Source organism: Habropoda laboriosa, unplaced genomic scaffold (assembly GCF_001263275.1).
Source record: "Habropoda laboriosa isolate 0110345459 unplaced genomic scaffold, ASM126327v1 scaffold38, whole genome shotgun sequence".
NCBI lineage: Eukaryota > Metazoa > Arthropoda > Insecta > Hymenoptera > Apidae > Habropoda > Habropoda laboriosa.
In genome coordinates this window covers 218,842-241,323 of record NW_017100163.1, presented here as the reverse complement: position 1 = coordinate 241,323, position 22,482 = coordinate 218,842, and the positions used below count along the sequence as shown (strand labels likewise).

At 36.3% G+C, this 22,482-nt stretch overlaps 2 protein-coding genes across 7 annotated transcripts in view; both read left to right on the top strand.

Annotated features, from left to right (window-relative positions):
* Positions 1-7,011: 7,011 nt before the first annotated feature.
* LOC108578531 lies at positions 7,012-11,055 on the top strand. Its single transcript, XM_017941885.1, has one exon. It carries the CDS (start codon positions 7,012-7,014, stop codon positions 10,954-10,956), a length of 3,945 nt encoding a protein of 1,314 aa, XP_017797374.1. The 3' UTR covers positions 10,957-11,055.
* Positions 10,745-22,482, top strand: part of LOC108578532 (long-chain-fatty-acid--CoA ligase 4) — a 21,038-nt gene continuing 9,300 nt past the window's right edge. The window contains exons 1-2 of one of the 6 annotated variants that reach the window (XM_017941886.1): positions 12,670-13,025; positions 21,782-21,890. In XM_017941886.1, coding sequence (XP_017797375.1) covers positions 21,871-21,890 — 20 coding nt within the window. In that variant the 5' untranslated portion in view covers positions 12,670-13,025; positions 21,782-21,870. Of the gene's footprint in view, positions 10,787-12,628; positions 13,026-13,289; positions 13,630-21,781; positions 21,891-22,482 lie in introns of those variants that run through there. The other 5 variants (XM_017941887.1, XM_017941890.1, XM_017941891.1 and 2 more) reach the window with 5 other exon arrangements.

Here is a 22,482-nt window from a genome sequence, read left to right as displayed (position 1 = left end):
CGACGGACGACGACGACGACGAAACGAAACGAATCGAAGCACGAGATCGATCGACGATTCATTCAACTCGTCGATCCTTCTTCTATCGAAGTACGACGTATCTGATGGTCCGTCCGGCTCACTGTCTAATTACTCCGATACCCCCTCTCGCCCCTTTTTATGTTTCGACCCCTCCCGTGCTGTAATATGTGCAAATAATTCGATAATAATCAAATGGTTTGTACGCATATAATATACATATATATTTTCGATACTACTTTGTCGAATGGGCAACCGCGAACTTCTAGAAGCAATAAAACTTTCGAGATACACGACAAACGTTAGAACGAAAGAAAGAAAGAAAGGAAAACGTGTAAGCAGGGCGTGACGAATGAAACGAGGTGGAATCGCGCGCGCGTTGAAAGTGTTCCGAAACACACTGGCCTCTTTTAACGATAAACAGATCTCGTTGATCGCGTAGGAATCGTTCTTCCCCCGAGAGGCGCACCAAATGAACATCGTTTCTTCTTCTTCTTCTTTTCTCCTTTTTGTCCACAACGCTTTTTAAATCGGAACGTGGATTAATGGACTGGTCGGATTTTTCGTGACCGAATGCTCTCGATTGAATCGCAACTTCCCCGGTTTTCAGTCGCGCTTACCGATCGTTGGTAAGCCAGGTGGCATTCGGTCCGTTTAATCTACAGTCGTAATGGAAGGAAAAGCGTAAGAAGGTCGGGAACACACGCGTCTCAAAGGGTTGCCTGGAAATTCGTTTGGGCGTAACGTTCGGAATAACAGAAGAAGCTCGGGAACGGAGAAAAACGTTCCTTCGATCGGCCAAATTTGCTACGGTTGCGAAAAGAAACAAGGGGGAGGGGGGTGGAAGAGTATGCGTGGTGTGCTTCATTGATTTTCGTTCGTTTTACCAAAAAACAAAAAAAAAAACGTACATTAAATACCAGCTTTTGCGCGACGACGGCTGTAAGATATTAAAGAACAAAAAAAAAAAATATATATATATATACATACATATAGGGCTTTCCTTCGTTAAGCGAGGTAAGACGAGATTTAAACGTACTTTCTCCGTGGACGATACTGCCGTTACGCATTGTATAAAGAGAAATGAAACTAAGTTAACTAATCGTAAATGCACGAAATTTTCTTAAACGGATAGCGAACAAAAAAAAAACAAAAAAGGGCTTTGTAGTGTCTCGAAACTCTCGAAACTCATTAACCTAAACGTCGTCAGATAATACAACTAACGATGAGTACACAAAAGCTAAAAAAAAAAAAGAAGTATGAAGATACGAAACGAAAATCCTAGAGCTGGGCTAAACAAGAGAGAAAAATAAAATAGAGAAAATGAAAAAAAGAATAATCGAGTAAAGTGTCAAGCTCCGGAGCCTGTCGGCCAGTATAATGAACAAGCAACTGCCATGGGTGAACAAGCTAGATAGACGAAATGTGCTAAGAAACCAAAAAAAAAAAAAAATAATAAAATCCAATTTTAACGAGCTAGCTGTCGAAAAAAAACATTACGCGCGAAGGATCGTCCATTCAAATGCATGCTCCGTGAGTGCTCGCGCCTGTGCGCGCATGCGCCAACGTATGTCGCGGATGCGCGCGAGCAAGCAGAGAGAGACATCGAGACAGAGTGCGTGCGAAAGAGCGTGTGTGCATGAGAGAAACAGAGAGAAAGAAAGAGAGAGAGAGAGAACGAAAGTGAGCGAGAGTGAGGGTGAGAATGAACAAGAGCGAGCGAGATGAAGCGAGAAGAGAACAAAAGAGCGAGAAAGTGAGGGAGAGAAAGAGAGAACAGAAAGAGCTCCTCCGTTGAATGACATTCATTACTATTAAAACAAAATAAAAATATGGATTATTTGCACAATATTATAAATAATTACTATGTTTACTACGATTATTAAATTAAAGAGCAAATAATAAAAGGGATAAAAAAACTGTTGTTAAATAATTAATACGAAAAGAGGGGATGAACGAACAAAATAAACACGAAACGATTTAACTGAAGACCGATATCGGATTCGAAAAAAGTTTAAACAAAAAAAAAAAAAGAGTAACAAGAAGAACATAGGGGAAAAATAACGAAGTTGAGGAAATGATGAGGATAAATAATGATGATCAAGACGAAAGGAAGGATGGAGGAGGAAACGATTCGTTTGTTATCGATTAGTTAACGATCATCCTTACATTACATTATTGTAATTATATAAAGTAAACGATTATTACCGTAATAGTTACAATTAACAAGTTGTTACCGCTTTGTTATACATAATATAATTAATATACTAAGATTAAAAGAAAAAAAAGAGAAAAAAAGAAAAGTAAGCGAATGCATCGTTGATTCGTCCTTTACTTATGTAGATAACTAAATAACGATTCGACTCTATTATTGTTTTCAATGTCTTCACCGTATTCCTTCGTTTGCCACCCGATTTCGTTTCGTTGTCGAAAAAAACAAAAAAAAAAAAACGATTCGGTTTTGTCGGCTTACCTCGCCCGGCCACAATATACACACGTTTTACAGAGATATTTTCAATAAACGAAAAAGCTTAACACTCATACGGTTGTTGTCCTTGTCATCACTTGACCCTGCAATCATGGAGGAGCGTCCGCCATTTCTACAGGCTGTCTCAATTAATATCCTTGAGACTTTCACAACTCCGGATCTTGCAATTTCTACTGTTCGAAGTATCTTGCACCGTGTCATTTGACACGAAAATTTCTAACATTTCATCAATGATACGAGTAATTATACTTTTTCAATAACGTTTCATCCATATTAACAGTAATACACTATGCTGTTACCGATGGTTATTTATTCTCAATGGTAATACTGTGCAATTCCGTACACATTTGGGTGCAATGTTAGTACTTGCATTACTCACTACCAATTCTGGTAATGATAATCACGAAATACAAATATTGACACTGACACTGAGACTGATACAGTATTGACACTCATACGGTATCGTATCAGTCGATCCTCAGATTCCAATTTACTTGCGATACTAGCAGTCCCCAGGTCTCGAACAGTATTAACTGCAGGGTGTTTGAAAATATCAGATGTTCTCTTCTTTTTGTTAATTTTCAAGCAATACTGCTAAGAATAAATTATTTTTTTTCGACTCTGTAACTTCTTCCTGGAGTTCTTCGTATTTTATAAATACACTGTTCGAAACTACCAAATAATCTCAGACGCGAAGAGGAAACAGAGAAACATTTTTGACGAAAAATAATCGTGTTATTTCCGTGAAAGAGCAACGATCTTCAGAGAAATGTTTTTTTCCATCGTTCCAATCTGTCCGCCCTCGAACGCTGTAAACTTACCTTGCACCAGTTTTTCACACGTTCGAAATTGCATACTTCCCTTCGCGCAACGATTTCAAACACACTTTCAGGTATAAATAGACAGCGCGCAGCTATAAAAAGATTCGGGCTGTTATTTCGAGCGGTTAATCGGTGTTTCGTCGATTTTTTCGCCTATCGAGTTTTTTTTCCCTTTGCCACGCGCGAAATAAAGGTACCTGTCCTGAATTAACGCTGAAAGCGGCTTTCTCCTTGCTGCACCGATGAGATACAGTACGTATACATCATGCACCGTGTCTTTGGCCAGCCGTATATGGCTCTCTGGACCGGAATGATGCAGCATGAATACCTAATTTCGAAAGAATAACATGGTCCCCGTTCTGGACCTTTAACACTTCGCGTAACGTACAATGTCTGGTAGCACGAAAAATCCTCCGCAAGGATTATAACTTTCACGAGACACACGCGTCGCGCTCTTTTTTCCCGAACCGTTCTTAAAATATCCGCGAATGTTGTTGGACCTCGCACACGTGAGAAAAAGAAACGATGAAAAGATCGTTTCGACTTTTCGTGGATTTTTGATCCATTTTGTAATATCGATCCTTGGCATCAACAGTGGCATGATTAAAAAAATGTCAATTTTGATTTTTCTTGCTCAAACATAGATTCCATTAGGTGCAGAATTTTTATTATGTAAAATTTCATGTAAAATTGATTTCACAAATTACGATCGGTATTAAATAATTAGTTAAATGGAAATGTTAATGAAGGGACTGGCCTTAGCAATTTTCCAAAAGTGAATTTTGACGTAATTTAAGACGTGATTAAAACATTTATTTCATATCGTTACAAACAGAAGTAAACATGCAGAAAACGAAGTCAGAAAGTTACATGTGATAATACTTATCAATATCTAAAATTCTGTTAAACTTACATTTTTTGTTCTATCAACGCCAAGTAGTAACATGTGTAAGCAAAGAGAGATAAAAGTGGACCATAGAGGATGAAATATGGATAAATTTTTTATATATTTGTTTTAAAAAAAAGAATTTCAGTTCTTCATGAGCTGTTTGGCCCATTTTTTAAATCCACACTGATGATAGAGGAAATGGTATAAATACTTGAAGATGCAGCTTGAAATGTGGATGGATTTTGATTAATTTTATAATAGAAAATATTTCAGTATTTTATAGGTTTTTTAGACCAACGTTTGGATGGAAGAGAAAGCAGTGCAAGATTTTGAAGATGGACCTCGAAATGTAGATGAATTTTAACGAATTTAATAAAAAGAAGATCAAAATGCAATTGACATTCCATTTTTTATTCCTTTTTATACGTTTCATGTCGAAAACATTATATAACATCCATGTATCTTCTCAATGAAAAAAAAGTCTTTACATGTTAACGTGATGAATGGTATACTTTTTCATAAGAACTCTTTCAAATGATAGTCGTTTGTCTTTTTGCTGCACCACGCTGCAACTCTCTAAAAGAGAGAAATGTCGCGCATTCCGACGACGTTAATTCACGGTAAACGCGACAATCGAACTTTTTAAAATCTACCATGTGATGCTCTGATAATTTTTATTTTGAATCACAGTCTTGTAAAAATATTCTACAGGTTTGTGCAAAATTTTCTTATTTAAGCGTGATCTGTTAAATACATTAGAAAAGTGCTGAATTTAAGAGACACCCTGTACCTGCACAAATACAACTTCAACGAACGTACGAGAAATGTGCGTCTCGTACAATTATATGCAATTTAAAGTGATGAAAGCGCGAAATACTTCACTTCACTTATAAGGGGCAATTACGATTTTAATACGAATGCATTAAAGGCAAATCAATATAAGTTAAAGAACGCACTTCATTCAAAGAATGCACTTATTTCTTCTTTATATTTCCGTGATTTGTTTTCAACATCAATTATGATAGTTAATTCTATAGAATCAATCAATACGATTTATATAAGCTTCAGAATAGACTGAAATTTTGAAATACTAAAGAAACACAAAAGCTCAAGTTCAACTTAAATTGAAATAAGTCCGCTGACTACAAGCACAAGAATCTCTATTTATAATATTGTCTCTTAGTTTCGCGGTTCGTCGCATATCTGTAGTGTGACGTAATTCAGATCTGGAATGCAGTACAGTTTAAAGTTGAATCTCTACAACGACACGGTGTCGTAAGTTCAAGGTTTCCATGACTCGATTCAAGTACCGAATTATTTATTTTTCATTTTTCGGTATAACATTTCCATAAAAGAAAAAGGAATAAACGATCCTGATCGTTATTAAATCAAGAAGAAACTCTACAATTATGTAACTGGTCGTTACCATGTTTTGTGCTACATTTTATAGTTAAAGACACTAAAATCGCGTTAAACGAACCGCTTTCATAAATTCCTCTGCTTCCGTTTCTAACCGAAGAATGGCGTCTTCCTACCGTACCATCAGAGTTTTATCAGAGAGGGTTTCTATGTGAGGCATCGTCATAAAGCAGTGCTGTACACACTGGAGTCTCTTATGTGTCCCCCTCTATGTACAGCCGTTAGAAAAATCAACACACTCGCAAAAAAAATACTACCATCTGTCCCACATAACGCGAATACATACTGTGTTATTACAGAGATAATAAAATGGGGTAAACACCCTACGTTGCTAAATTTGGCTTGGACAACACTGTTATAATAGTCCCAAAGCTCTTAAATGAATATTGTGTCTGTCGTGCATGAGTGCGTAAGTTGCGTGCACGATTTACCGTGCGTGATTCTGCGCGACAGCACGGGGGGAGGCTGGTGTAATGGGTGGGGTCTAAACGATGAATCCCTTCTCTTCTCATATCTGATTCGATCTGATTCGAGTCAGTTTCGCGTAGTCTAACAGTATCCTTTGTGTTCGACGCGTAATACGCGTTCACCGATGTCCATGTAATGGCAGCGCTAAATAAGCGCGAAGCAAAGATCAGTTACAGACCATAGGTGTCTCGGGGCTGGCCAAATCCTTTCGTGATTTTCGAACGCGCTCGAGTTTCCGCTTTTAAGACGTGCGGAAGCACAGAAACGAGTTGTTCACGAAAGTAAAGTCGAGACACCGCTTCCATGGTTCATCTGTCAAGATAACGAGCATACTGCGAAAGCCTACAGGAGTGGTGTGGAGATCTTATCAGCATTATCAGCGCTGCTTTGGATGTACTGACCTGAGTCGTAGTCTCGCGATTTTTTAAGCCGTGTGAATGATGTGAACGATTTTTGTGACTGACGTTTCTGAATCTCAGGAGAATCTTTTGGCAAATGTACAGAATATTCGCCCTTCGCCTAATACTTAACTGAATCATTCAGTCGAACGTCTGCATGGAGGTTAGCAGACAATATTATTCTATTTATATACATGCGCGTAATGGTATATAATTGTTTATAATGGGAGCCCTGTTTCAAGGTGTTCACTGTGTAAACATATCGATACATAGAATTGAGGAGGATTCGTTGCTTAAATAAAATGTAACACATTTTGAAAGTTGTAACAAAGTGTTTGCATTTGCATATTTTTACACATTTTCTGCATTTATATATACATATATACATATGTATATTCGTAAGTAAAATTACAATTTTAAAGAATAATAATGTAGTTAATCAAATCTGTTAATATATAGTAATGTTATTACACTTAAATATTATGATTTAAAATATATTATTTATTCATAATGGAAAAAAGAAGTATCAGCGGAAGGGACATCCTAAGAATGGATGGTCTTTTGCCACCAAGTCGACGCTTGCCTGTCTGTGATGCAGTGACTTCACCAGACAAAAAGAAAGAAAAAAAGTGGTCAATTGGTGGAATCTTAAAAAGAATATCATCAATCAGAGATTATGATAGTTCCTCTAACGATGAAGAAATAGTATATTGTACAAGGCAACCAAGAACTCGCACAGTGTTTAATCGAAAGTCACATAATGTTATTCTTCATCCAGTTGAAAAGAATTCACATCAGCATTTAAATAACGATAATCTAAATGATACTGCTACAAAATCAATGGATACAGCAAGTTTACAGAGGGATTCTGTACATTCCCATAGCAGTGATGGATCATTAGATGGATTAAGTAAAAAAGCAAGAAAAAGTAAACTAAAGGCTCGAATAGAAGCAAAGCGGGATCGTATTTGTGCAGACAGTAGTTCAGATGAAGAATCACGCAAATCTTGTAATTCACTTACAAGATATCAAAATGACTCTGCTATGCAGAGCACACAAAAGAATGGTTCTTTCAACAGAAGAAGTCGTGCTGCACGTACAGAACGTTATATAAAACGTTTATCCAGGGATGAGGGCAACAAATTTACAGAAAATTTGAACAATATTGCAAACAAACGTAGCAGTCTTGACTTTATGAACGAAGAACAATCATCAGTGGCTATGAATGCGAATGAATTATGTCGATCTTCACAACAGTCACCACGTTTTAACAATTACTCTAACAGCAATACTTTTCCTGTTCAAAGATCTGTTGAAAATATCAGACAATCTGGGATGGTTGCATCCAATTATCAAGCTAAATCATCTACCGATCTCACAAAACATCCCACAGGCCAATACATTACAGATTTAATGCAAAATAATACATATGCAAAACCAAATGTTTTGCACAAAAGTAGGAATTATGCGAATCAAGAGGAAAATAATTATATTTTCAATTCGTCCACGGTTAGTACAAATTATGCCGATCTTTACGATTACACTAGAAATCGTCAGTTTGCAAGTCGAAGTTCCTCTCCGCCTGAACCCCCACCAAGAGACCCCCGTTGCCGACTTTTTACTTACGGCTGTAATTCCTTTCCATTTAATGGAAAATATCGTGTAACAAGGTACAACGATAGCTTACGTACAAAAATGAACGATATTCACGAAGTGACAAAAGATCATTTGAAAAGCATAAGATCCTACGATTCGAATAATGAGATCAGTTGGTGTGGATCGACCAAAGAGTGTCCACGACGTCCATTGTCTCTGACCATGACTTCGACACAATCTTGCAATTTATCAGAATGTACGAATAATAGACACAATTCAACCGGTAAACATATGAACAAGCCAATATCTAAGGAAACAGAAGCAATGAAGTGTCAGAGGAGGAACCATCGCAACGATCAGCTAACATCAAGCTTTAAAAACTACGATAATAAGATACGTGAAAATAGATCATCCACTACTTACATTAAAAATATGCGCAATAATTCTGCCTCACCTACTTATAATAAGTCTTTAGATTCTTCCCATACGAGGTCACCGATCAGACAAATTACACGGGAAGATACTTATAACCTACTAAATGATACATCTGTAGCGAATATAAGAGCGGAAAAGAAGGAAGAAAAACAAGTAACAAGTGAACAGGATGCGTTAGAAAGGAAAAGAAGTTCCAAGAACTTAGAGGAAGCACTGTCTGAATTAGAAGCAATATACAACAGTCTTCGTCTTGGAGACGAAGATCTCCTTGATCGGGCGGAACGACGCAGCATGGAGGAATTTAGTCTGCGTCAAGCAAAAACCACCGTAGTTCCTCTTATTTCCGAAGATTCAGCAGATCGAACGAAAGACGATATGGCTTATAGACGAATGCACCCAAAGGAGAGACCCACATCGTTGTCGGAAGTGGTCGGGCAATCCGCGCTCTCTGATATCAGTTACCTGATAGCCTCGCCCATCTTGTCACGCAAAGACGCAACCGATGATTATCTATACACGACGAATTATCCGTCACGCCGAGACGAGCCTGATGTGACACGCGACGATGTAGTTTACAGGAGCATTCATCATTCTAACAACACGTTGAAAGTGATCGAGCCTCAACCGCCGTTTGGAATACCTTTAGGGCCGGTGACGGCTGCCACTGAAAGCGACTACTTACACACCACACCAACTAAGCCAGATCATCCTCGTTCGCCGTACATACCGCAGTGCGAGCCTGACATTGTTACAGACGACTTGGCCTATCGAACACTCAGGAAGGATGCCAACACGGCGAAGAGCCCTGTTGAAAGTAAAAACAGCATCGTCAGGGATCAGAAAACCACTTTTGGTACGAAAAAGAAACAAGCGGTTAGATCTTTGTCCGCCAATTTGTATGGTTTAATTAATCACGATACGATTCATCTTCGAAGGGAGCCAAGTCTCCAGGAAATCAAGGATGAGATGAGTAACACGATAATAAATATTAAGTCGTTACCTATACGAACTGATAGGCGCGTGGTAAGCGATGGTGAACTTTCTGATTACGACACACGATGGCGTACTGATAGTTTATTGAAAAGCACTAAAACCGATATAAATGGCAATCATCCAGTCACGAGTGTGCACAGGAAAAAATTGCGTGTTTACGTTTCGCCGTCGACTAAGGTACAGAGTACTGAGGACAAAAACGAGGAGGACGCGAAAGCACATAATTCCATGGAATCTAATGATATACTGTCGAAGGCTTTGAATAATGAATTTTGGCAGGATTGCGTGCAGACAAAATTCAACGAGTCGTCCAATCAAGATACAGAATTTGATTTTATGGCGTACAGCCGTTTATGCCAAGACTTAGTCAATTTGATTGAGGGGCAGAATGATACGGACGTGAAACCGACTGAGGAAATAGTTGATGTTCGTTCAGAACTTTCTGCAAAAATAGATGCTTTAAACGATAGTCATGAAACAGACGAATCCTCGGTTTTGCGTATTCAGTCTTTAGGTAGTCATTATTCGGAGAACAATGATGTGAATGGTAAGGAAAATACAGACAAAGAAGATGTAGAGAAACTAACGGAATCCCTTGTTAATCCTGAGAATGAAGATTCCGAGAAGACTGACGATAATACGTTCGACTTCTATCTTCGTGTCGCAGACGAAAATGTTAAACTAATTGCGGAGGCGTTCAGCAGCGTGGCGGATCACTTACGCGATAGTCGTTTAAGCCAGAAGAATTCGCTGACGTCGCACCGTTCTGAAATAGAAACCGATAGTACGGCGCCCAACACTAGTACACGTAGCTCCATTACTTACAGTCAAGACGACACGAACGACGACTTGTCTAGTTCATCAAGAACCACCGATCCGTTGAATGTAGTTCCTAAAGGAGATACAACGATAACTTTGAAAGAGGACCACAATGTAGTGGAAACAGAAGAGGTGAAAAATGATTCGCATATTGACCCAGAACTCGATCTGACCAAAGCAGTTCATGATTTACAGTTAGCAGCCGCGAGTTTATGCAAGCATGAAAAGGAAATTGAAGAACTAGAGGCGTTACTGAAAAAGGACACAAGCAATAATGTTTCTTGTGCTAGTAACATTGCGGTTAAGGAAGTTAAACCCTCGTTAAACATTGAAAACAATTTGGTGTTGCTGAACGACAAGGAACAAGAACGTAATCAAGAAGAAACTGTAATATCGACCGATGTTAAATTACAGAGTAATGAACGCGATTCAAATAGCGAAGGTGAGAGTACAGAATGCAAGAATATTTGTGAACCATCTGACATCGCTCGTTCGACTGAATTTCGTATGTCTTATGTTACTAACATCATAACCGTACTGATAACTACATACTCTATGGTTTTGTTGGCTTGTTTTCTTGCACTGCTTTTAGCATCTGTAGCAGCACCATGACTGGCCTCTTAACGACAAATGTCTTAATGCATTTTGTGATTTCTCGAAGGTTTGATTCGATGCGTTATCATTATATTCGAGGCTATTATTATTTGAATCATGTTACTAATGTCGTAGGTCTCCTGGCACTTGCTCATTCATGATGCGAACCATTCTATACAAGTGCATAACTAACTGGTATGCGACGTCGTTGAGCGACATGCAGCAGGACGATTGAGTTTTGTGTAAGATCGAGTTTCTGTGGACTGTTTCCGAAGGAATGATTTGTTCTTGTTGTTCTTGTTAATGTTGTTGGTTTTAATAAAGTTTAAACGTTAATTATGCTGTTGACTTTATTGTATATGGTATTCTACACTTTCATTATGCAAAAAAAGTATACGTAACACGGTATGTCCGGTTTAAATGTATATATTAAGTTATTGGAAATATTAAAATTATGATTTTTATGCAAACATTTGGATTGAAATTATTTTCATTAACTTTAAGAAAAACTGTACTTACTTTTGACATTGTGAAGCATCCAGTAGGGGGAGACATGAGAATGTACGATTTTAATCGATCACATCAATAAAAAATAAAAAAATTAAAAATATAAGAGTTATTTTAAATTATACCACCAAATAGGTATACTTTGTTATTTCTATAAGCCTAATTAATTACGTAAATACATTTAAATACGACATACAGTATAGTATTTTATTTACAAAATGCAATAAACTGTAGATGTTATTGCCAGGTAAATATATTTTTATAATTGCACATTCTTATATGTATAAGTTTATATACTAATAACACGATTACAATATAACAAAATATTATTTTGTGGAAAGTTGTTGATATTAAGTACAGTAGAAATCAGTATAGTCGATAAAATCACTTCCTTACCGTGATGGTAACATCTTTGTTTTTCTTTTGAGAATCTTAAAAACATTGGGCTTTTTCCTCTGTTTTCACCGTTAAAAATAAAATTAGAATACTAGGCTAGAATTTCTGTCAATACAGTAAATTTATTTTATCGAGGTGAAGAATGCGCGATCATACCGTAGGAGTTGTGTGGCGCATTCAATTCGAACATTGATCGTATGTAGTACTACAGTAACGGGGTTAGAAGGGGTTTGCTAAACGTCCAGCAGTTATCGATTGCGGACTACTATGACGTCATCGTGGATCACGCCACATCCCCGCCCATTGAAACTTGGCTCCTGATTGGTTCACGTGCAGGCCGGCTATCTATATCGAAAAGCATGACCATCGCGGTTTGCAGGTCAAATCCTTGAGTCCTTACAAGCACATAAACTGATTTATGTTATATTATTTAGTATTGTTTGTGCTTCTCTAGGTAATTTACGATATTTTTTACGTTCATTATGTCATGTTAACAAAAATTACAGGATTACACACGCAAATTTTGAAGTACACACCATTAGATATGTTGAAAAATTGGCGGGAGATTTCAAATCAAAATTGTATTCAAATTAAAATAACGTTTTTTAAACAGTTATATTGAAAATCAAATTAGTTCTTATTATCACTCGTCGTTCGTAATGTTCTTAAAAATGATATACAATGTATCATATGTCTATTTCAGCAAACTGTGTTATAGTTCCTTCATCGATTCCTTCTGCTTTAAACTCACGAATAGCAAGATGGCCGCTACTGGATCGAGCATGTATAGAGTGGTCGGTGTTCTGCGCTGGCGTTAGTGCATGCGAGAGTAGGGTACGTTCAGTTTCGCCGAAATATACGCAGTATCCGCGGGACCTCAATGTGTGATAGGTTAAAAATTTGACATGTGTACAAGAAAAAGTGTCTTGTATATAGAAGAAATGCTGATATTCGAGTATTATTCGCGCGAATACTGAGCTACCGCTCGAGTGCGCGTTACGTGTTACCGCCGCGAGTATAGAATCGGTCGACGGTGGATCGTATCAGTTCACAGTGCAGAAGCACGTGGTGTTAAGTGTTTCGTGGTTTATCTTATCAAGTAGCGAGGTATCATCGGGATAATTGTTCTGAACGAGGGAAGATTCAAAGAAGTACAATCTTAACGATCGATTATCGTAACGAATGTAAGAACAACAAGATCGTTTGAATGGTGCATGTTTGAGAAATAAGTGCCCCTTAATCTATGAGAATTTCATCGGAAAGAAACGATATCGTTCTCGACGTAACGTACCTACTGATAATGACATCTAGACGATCTGTCGAACAGCTGTCTCACTGTCACATGTTTGTCACAGTTTACCCTCCGTGAGTGTTAGGCAATATCATGCCCGGGTATTGGGCTCTACCGTCGTGAAACAAGGATCAAAGATCAAAGATCGTCAGAAAATTATAACTCACGTAACTCCTCATGTTGCTCACGATATAAGTTCAGTTGTTCGCCGATCGCTACGGAGAACGTCACGCCGTGGATCGGCTGTCCCTCGTGCCCTTTTCTCGTCCCTCTTCGTTTACCTATATACGTATGCATATATGCGTACATACAAACGTTACTAACACACGTACACATCTACTTACACTATTCTCGACCCGTGGATCACGTATAGTGATAATTTCCTCTTCTGATCGCGGTGGGAAAAGCGACTGTTAGTCGACAGGAATCGTCGAACTCGTTAGGAAGTGACCGCGAGATCAAAAAATCGGAATAATCGGTGGTAGTGTGTAGAAAAGGTAAGCAATTTGCTTCATTTTTCCTACACTATATTCTGACTGTTTAATTGTACAAATTTTTGAAATTTAACGCGATATGATTTTCAATTTTCTGTTTCAAACTTTCGTTTTCGCGTATATAGTGCATGCGAACCAATCGCAAAATATCTTTGTTTTTTGTAATGACACTTGACTTGACGTACAATCAACCCGTTGTGGTTTAGTTGAAATGACTTTGAATTACTCTCGATTCAAACTTCCGGGATGACAATGATTGCTCTAAGTACAGATTCTGTGTTGGTCGGTAACATTCTTCATTTACCTTATCGCGTGAATATTGTCGCTTTCGTAGTTGCGGGCTTCCGCAAAGATGTCATCGATCGTTTTGCCGGATATTGAATTCACGGTCAAATTGTACGCTGTTACCGATCAAGTGCTGTTATTGATGAATGAATGGATTATGCAAGCGATCGCATTACCTATGCGCGTACGCGCTTCGAGTCGTTTCAAATATTTAAAAGAACTTTACTTCACAGCGTCTTATTTGTATTCGGTTTATTGCCTATAGCCGTGCCACGCGTGACATGTACTGTCCGCAACTAAGAATAGGAAAAGAAACATCGCCGGTCGACGAATGTTTATCTTACCTGCTGTTAGTAAGTTCATCTTTAAACGTAGTGTTTTCAGATTAAATCTTATCCTGCATATAGGTATGTTTACGTTTTGTATAAGATAGTTTATTGTTATATTTAGGGAAAAATGCGTAGGTATCTTTCATATTTTATATGGGACAATATAAATAAACTACGTTCACAATATTTTCATGGTTTGATCAGCTGTCAGTTACCATTTGAGCGTTACGGAGTTTTTAATTTCGCTTTGATGGCGTTGTGGGTTAAAACTTTATCTAGAAGAATAAAATTTTTGTAATAGTTTCAAGAAGCACACACGAATAGCAGTTTTCAGTATCATGTGGTAATTCGCCAACCAAGACAATAGTAGTGCAACACAGTGGTGAGGAAGATGAAAACAACTGGTGCTACTGTACAGGTTGCATTCACGTTGACTGATACAGTAAATTATTAACGAGAATGTGGCACGAAAACTATCCACCGCTGGATCGATGCTCCCTTTCGATAGTGTTGTGCTCTTTCGTTTATAAGTTTCCGCTTATAAATTTGTGTATTTATAGATGTTGAATATTTCTAGTCATTTTGTTCTCAATGTCAATCTTTATTAAACGATGATTCGATGATTTTGTGTGCACTTTTTATGTTATATGTGTCGTACTAATTTTACCTGTAATTTCTTGTATCGCTAAAAGGTGGCTCTCTACTTTTTAATTCATGTCACTAGGTTGAGGGTTCGTTTCTTTGTTACTTTCCATCTTTGTCACATAAATACGTAACTATACTATGCATACATGAATATTTTATTTTTCATTTCAAATATCGTACAATCTTTATTTTAATATTACAAGAAGGCAATTGGAATTCACATTTTCACATTATCTAGTTTGTATGTTGAAACAATTTTTTACACATAATTTTACATATTTATCAGACAATTAAACTTCATACATAATGTGGAATACTAATATCCACTAATAGAATTATACGCATACGTTTATACTTATCTTCATTGTGAACATTTCTAATTGCATTTATCAACCGCTTGCCTCGATTATCGTTATGCTCGTCACTATACGACGTTAATCACGTTCGAACACGGACGACCAACGTGAGTTCAAGTAATGCTTCGCGGCGAGTTTCAATAGCGCCTCGTAGTAAACACAACACACGAGCCTAATGGTGCATATAAGTCAAACATGTACACTTAGCTTGGGTTCACCTTGGCACAACTTAAGCGTAACACCAGTTATATAGGGTCCAATGTTCAGTGTAGTAAAACTCGTTATCTCCGGGCTTCCCAGAGCGGTTTACGCGTTCCGGTTGCTTTTTACATGCATCCTACGTCCGTGTTTGCCTCGATGAATTTGACTCTCGTTGCCCGCAGAACGACCGTGAACCTATCGCCGGATAGTCGCCCTCCGTCGGTAATTATCGGACGAAATCGGTTAAACTTTTCGGAGATGGCGCCAGTTTAACTTTCTGGATGGGTTTCAGATGATTTTAATTAATATTAGTGGTTTTTTGTAAACTTGGAATAGGGGTTAAGGTGTATATATCGAAGTATTTATTTCTGTGAATAGTTCGTTTGAAAAAGTTATTGGAGAGGTAACACGTTATTTTAAAGCGAATTAGTAGTAACAGGTTATGAATTATACAGAAGCCGGTTAATCTAATGACGATTCATCATTTCTGGGATAGGTGTTCGTTAGACTTGTTTCAAGAATATAAAATCACGATATGAAGATAACATTATCAGAAAAAGAAAAATACGTAGGGTGGAACCGTTTGATAAAGTGACATTGCTTGCTTCGTTAACTTGCACCATACAGGATGTTTAAAAAATATTTGTCAGATCATAATGAACATGTGGAGAGTGATTAATAGATAACAAGTATGACAAATGATATCAATAATAAAACAATAAAATAGTTGTAATAGTTTTGATAATGTTTAAAATTCAATCTTTTACTGAAAGTATACGTATGAAAAACTGATTTTGAAAAAAAAATATCTCGGTTTATTTGCTACATGGAATATAATACAGTTCATGTCTTAAATATTTTTTAATGTCATTTACGATAATGGAAATAATTCAATGTTTCGTGTCTATGAAACCACCCTGTATATTACGGGTAATTGATTTATACTGCATTCGTTTATTTGTTTATTTTAAGGAAAGTAGGAGCGCAGGTGGGAAGTCTATATCTATGGTAATCCAATGTTACAGCGCATAATTGGGTCGATGTCACGTACCCATTTCCTTCTTCACGCTTTCCATTAAAGAAACTTGTTATGCGGCATGCAGTCCTAGTTGAAAGTAAAAGTAATAGACAAATAGAGCCGATGAATTTTTCAGTGCCGGCTCGATATTTAGCTTGTATATCCACGTGTCAACTTGAAAACGTGTAATCAGTCTATAATCTTTAAATTAGTAGATCAGGTTAGGAACAGTCAATTCTCATAATCTATAGGCATACACTTGTTTTATTCCCTCTTTATAGGTAAAAAGATAATATGCAAAGTGAACAGTCGTTAAAAAACAATATTACCTCATTTATAATAATTTGCTGACTATCGTAAGTTTTCATAACTCATCATTTCTGAATCATTTTGTCAGCAAATTTTATTTCATAAATATTTTCAATATTTATTGTAGATATATTAAATATTTCTACTTCTACATATAACCCGATTAAAATATTATTTTTCTCTCTGATCACACAATTAACCGTCAAATTATCGTCTTTAGAATCATGGTCTAGTCTAGGAAATGGGGTTGTAACACGATACCCAGTGCTCCAGCGGTCAGACGATAGCCTTGGCGTAAACGGCTCAGAAGCCTGCCAATATCGAATAAAATAGTAAAGTAGAAATCGAAATATCCTGCTCTAACGTTACGTTGCCATTGTATTCCAATTATTTCAATCACTCTTTCTTCATTCTCATATGGATAAAAAGTGACGAATAATCGATACGAAATACAATAAAAATGTTGTCGGATTGTACAATGTTTCCCCTTGGAATTATTTTCTTCGGTTTCAATATTAATCAAGATTCAATGTCTGACTCGTTATCAATAGTCGATTCCAGGAGAACAATAACCGGCATACTTTTGCTTAAGATTCTAGTATACTACGAGGAACTGATGGCACGATGATTCTTGTGCGTCGTTGATAAGATAATTCCTATGGCGTTCGACAGAAATCCGTTTCTTGCTCGTTTACATAATTCGACCTAATATCAAGAGGATACCGGTCATTAGTCGTTCGTGCGATCGAGTAGATTTGTGGCACGTAAGTGATCAAGGGACACATGCACGCTTCCCAGACAGGAAGCTGACCAATAGGAACTTTCCAGTTAGGATCTGCACGCGCACGATTCGTGGACACGTGTATCATCTTTAATGGTGAAAAATCTTGTTGCAGCTGGATGTATGTGTTCTTAAGTCTGTTCCATTTTGTTAATAAATTTTCTGTCAGGTAAAACGAAAAAACTTTCAGCGGAGATATTATTAGCGAGAGAATTAGAGCATTGAAATTTATGTGAGAAGTTTTAATTACACGCGGGTTCCAGAAATCGTGCATTCCTTTACTTCTGTCTGTCGCTTTCAATTCAAATTGAATTGGCCATTCCAGTTATCGCTACGTAAAAAAATCTTTGCCTGATCAGAATAAGCTATATCGAGCATTTAGCGTTGGAGATTCTTAAACGGACTGTTTGAGTATTTATAATTAGGAAAAATAAATGTTTATCTGGAATTTGCCACTTTGTACTTTTAGGAGAGGTTAGGACACCTTTTGAAATATAGTTTCCATCCGTATTGTAAACACATGCTTCATGAATAGTTCACGTGTTGTGTCCAATGAATTGGAAGATAAATTCGCTGGTCAAAGTTTCCTTCGTCAAGAGTGGTCTCTGACGCGCCACGTGCGAAGTCGCTATTGTGAAGGGTAGAGCTGAGGTATATACATCGAAAGGTTATGTTTCAAACTATCTCTGAAAATTTTTATGAAATATAAGTTTTATCTCAATACAGCGAAATATCTTTCAAGGAAGTGATGTTAGGAAAATAATGTTTTAACAAAAGTTGTTTGGTACGAGGGAGAAAATTATGTGGTATAAATATTTTTTTTGTACCGGGTATGGTGGGGGAGATTTCGAAATCAGTTTAATTTTTTTGAATGGAATGCTATACTTTTTTATACATAATATGATAGTGTATGTTAAGACGAGTCCAACGAGGTGCGAACAAAGTCATTTCCTTTGATAAAACAGACACACGCGACAGTGAGGAACGTATGGTGGTCCGGCCCCCGGTTTTTCGCAATTTTACGATCTTCCATGACTGACTTCAAAATCTCCCCCATCATACCCGGTACAAAAAAAATATTTATACCACATAATTTTCCCCCTCGTACCAAACAACTTTTGTTAAAACATTTTTTTCCTAACATCACTTCCTTGAAAGATATTTCACTGTATTGAGATAAAACAGACACCCTGTATAATAGGAAAATTTGTTATGAAATATAGGAAATATTTTGTTTGTATATTTATAGATATTTTAGATAGCAATTTCTCAGCAGAAAAATATACTCGATTTTAGTTAGAATTCCAAATCTTTTATCAGAAAATGTGCGACATTATGCTGAATGCATGGTGTTAAAGTTTCTCAAGGATATTCTAGAATTGGCTCCGCATAATTTGACCTTCCGAGACATCAGTAACATTTGTATTAGTGTATAGAATACTATTGACATTGAAATAATTTTCAAAGTGTTCTTGAGTGTATTTAGTACTGTAAATGGAAACCGCAAGGATTTATGAATAGCAAGGAATTGTGTTGTATAGCAATACTGTCCGATTTTTAAGTATAAAAAAGCAACAATTTGCATATGGTAATTTGAAGGAGCGTTGTTTAATTATTCAATAAAATTTAGAAAAATATTTAAAAGAAGGCACAGAAGGTTAACGTTCATTCTTTATTTGCATGACAAAATTAAAATATATGTACATACCACGAAAGTGTATGTGTGGGTACACAAAAGAACATTCGGATCTAATCACTATACTCTTACTGATAAGTCCATCATTTAAGACCACTACAAGACTTATAATTAATGCATTACTTTAAGTTTACTTATCTAGTGTTAATTTGAAGAAACGATACAGATAATCATTTTGTTATTGCTGTAATAATTTTATCAATAATAGATAAAAAAAAAGTAATACCTTAGATTTTCATTTACTGTAGAATGAAGTATAGATATAATTATAATTTTATAAATAATTTGCTTGTTATAATATTTACAACATTTATAATTAATATTGATTATAACGATTATTTATGATTATGATTATAGGATGAAAGGAAAAAGACGAGTCACAGGGTACAAGTGTCGTCATAGGTTAGGACTTTGACTGTAGATATTTGAGACACCTGAAAAACCTCACTGCTGGAGAAATCGAATACATATCTCGTTCATGACTCTGCAGTATTATTCAAGGTCGTGCTTGGGTCGCTGGAATACGTATACATATTCGCGTATATATGCCATCATGTGTATAGCTCTGCGTATATGCGTGGCAGGTTGATCGCTCAATGACCCCGTTGTCTATTTTCAAAGACAGGGTTTCGCTATGCATACAGTATCCCTCACACCTCTTTGTCATTTTTCTGCGGATGACTTTTATTTTATTTACCAAAGCAATTTCTGTTATAAGTAATTTTCTTATAGATTATAATTTATCTTACACACTTACCTTTCGAAAGTAGATTGCAGATTCGAAAAAGTTGTTGACAATTTCTAAATACACATTATTACTTCCAAAGTATTGTAAATAAAAAATGCAAATATTTATAAACGAGATTATCAAATGAATATCATATTAACATTTTCTTAATTTTACTTATCCGCAATCAAACACGTTGAACTCTGAAAGATATTACACTCTTCATGATGTTTGTTCTTTCTGTAATCTTTCTTATCTGCTATGATAAGAAATTTTATCCCTCTACAGGTATTGAGAAATTTTGATTTTTATATCGACTCCTATTGTAATTCTTGATATCAATTAACGTATTGTACGTAACGATTCAGAAAAATCAGGAAATTAATTATCAGAAGGTCAGTTTTTATGCAGTCGAATATAAATATTGATACTTTTTATTGCAAACATGGTATTACATGGTATTAAGCGGGAGAATTTTGCCATTTTTGAATATTATCTTTGGAAAGCAACTAAGCCATCGCTTAACTTAAGTAATCTTTAATACGTTATTTTTATTTTAGGCACAAACAAGATCTGTTTCGTAAAGTGTCTCAATATGACACGTCAGCGATTGTGATGTTTTAGTTCTGTGATACGTTTCTTTCGTCATAAATCGGCGCGTGGCAGCACGCGTAGGGTAGAATGCACTTAACCAAATTATTACACAGTTAACAGACTTCAAGTGAATTCAATGTCATCTTAATAGTCTTTTGTTATCAGCATAGTAGCAATACAGCAAGTAGTAATATATACAAACACGGTAAATAATTGAAAAAATTAAATTAGTTCATTTCTTGCTTGATGTCTTATTAAATGTTGCTAATAAATATGAAATTAAAGTATTCTTCAAATTTTTATAAATGCAATGGTTAAAATAGTACTCGCGAAACTAGGAACAGGGGTGCAGCTGTCCTTTAGAAGCAAGAGCAAAATGTAACCTATAATAAAGAAATATTGGAAGCACCTATGTATTATATAAGGTGGTTTCTTTGACAGGCACTGTTACTAGGGGTGCTACTGCAGTCAGATAATGTACGAAAGATGATTGGAAGAAGAAAATTGACACGATCGTTCGTTGTCACTTATTGTTAATAGTTACTGTCACTTAGGTGGTATATTGAATTCATTTGTTGTTAAGTGTACATTAACCCTAGAACATTAATATGGGGAATACAGTACCCTAAGGGAAGTTTTCTCATATATACTTTTCTTTTTATATTTTCACTTTAAAAATATCATTAGATTCAATAAATGTGCAATGTTAATGTCAGTAAAGTTAGTAAAAAAAATACACAATAATTACTTTTACTTAAATGTGGTACAGTGCGTCCCATTAATGTAAAACATGTAAAAAGTACATAGAGAGTGTTTACATAGAGTGTTTCTAGTTAAATTATTTTACGAGTATAGATTGTTAAATAATTTAATTGCTAGGCTAATTATAATGTTTGCAAAAACACAGCGATAACGGTTATCAGCATTCTTTACAAGTGTACAGTTCACATCGTGTGGCGCTTGCTGTTCTTTAGATGTTTGACATTCGATTGCTGTATTTAGAAATCGATATTACGGATCGTTTGACGGTCCAAGGTCGGGACAAATTATCTCGTGTATTTAAGCTGAGAAAAAATCAGCGTTCATGTCGAGAACGATTTCGATACTGCTCGAGAGTGGTAATAAAAAGGGGGGGGGGAGAGAGAGAGAGAGACGCATGTATTCTGATACTTCGTCGTTAACCACATCGATTTTGGCAATGGTTTTTCTTGCAGTGTCATTAATCCGCATCAAAGCAATTCCTGTTAGAGTACCGGAGGTACAGTATCATTTGGAAATAAAAGTGACCGGATAGCGATCCACCATGATCGTGGAGGAGAAACAGTGAGTCGTAGTAACAGTAAAAAGAAAATTGCTAACTTGCTCCTTTTTATACTCTCCACTATTGTATATACACTATTAGTTAAGCACGTGTGCGCATTGTGCATGCTGATGCATCAATATACTTTCACTTCTTTTTTCTACAAAGGCACGCTTTAATGTAAATAGCAGTATTTTTTAACGATAGTTATGTTACAGATTAAAGGACGTTTAAGTAATAAATAAATACCGGTGCATTGTAATGAACATGATACCAATTGCTTACTCTCTTACTATGATTATACTTTTTAACACATTTCATTTATTATTTATAATATTCTGATGTATTTCGCAAGTGTGCACGTTTACAAAGAAAATATATTTTGTAACAGAGTCAATTTAATACCAGTCATCCAATCGAAGCATGCATATTTTGATCATTGTATAAAATATTCAAAAACAAAATTCTAAACGGAATTTCATCCGATTGCACAACGCATTAAGTTATGCATAATTTTCACCTGGATAATATATTTCATTTGTAACGTGTCAGCCATACTTCTCCTTGCTCTTTAGCGCCATCTTTTTTTTCTTATAATTACAATTATAACCTCAT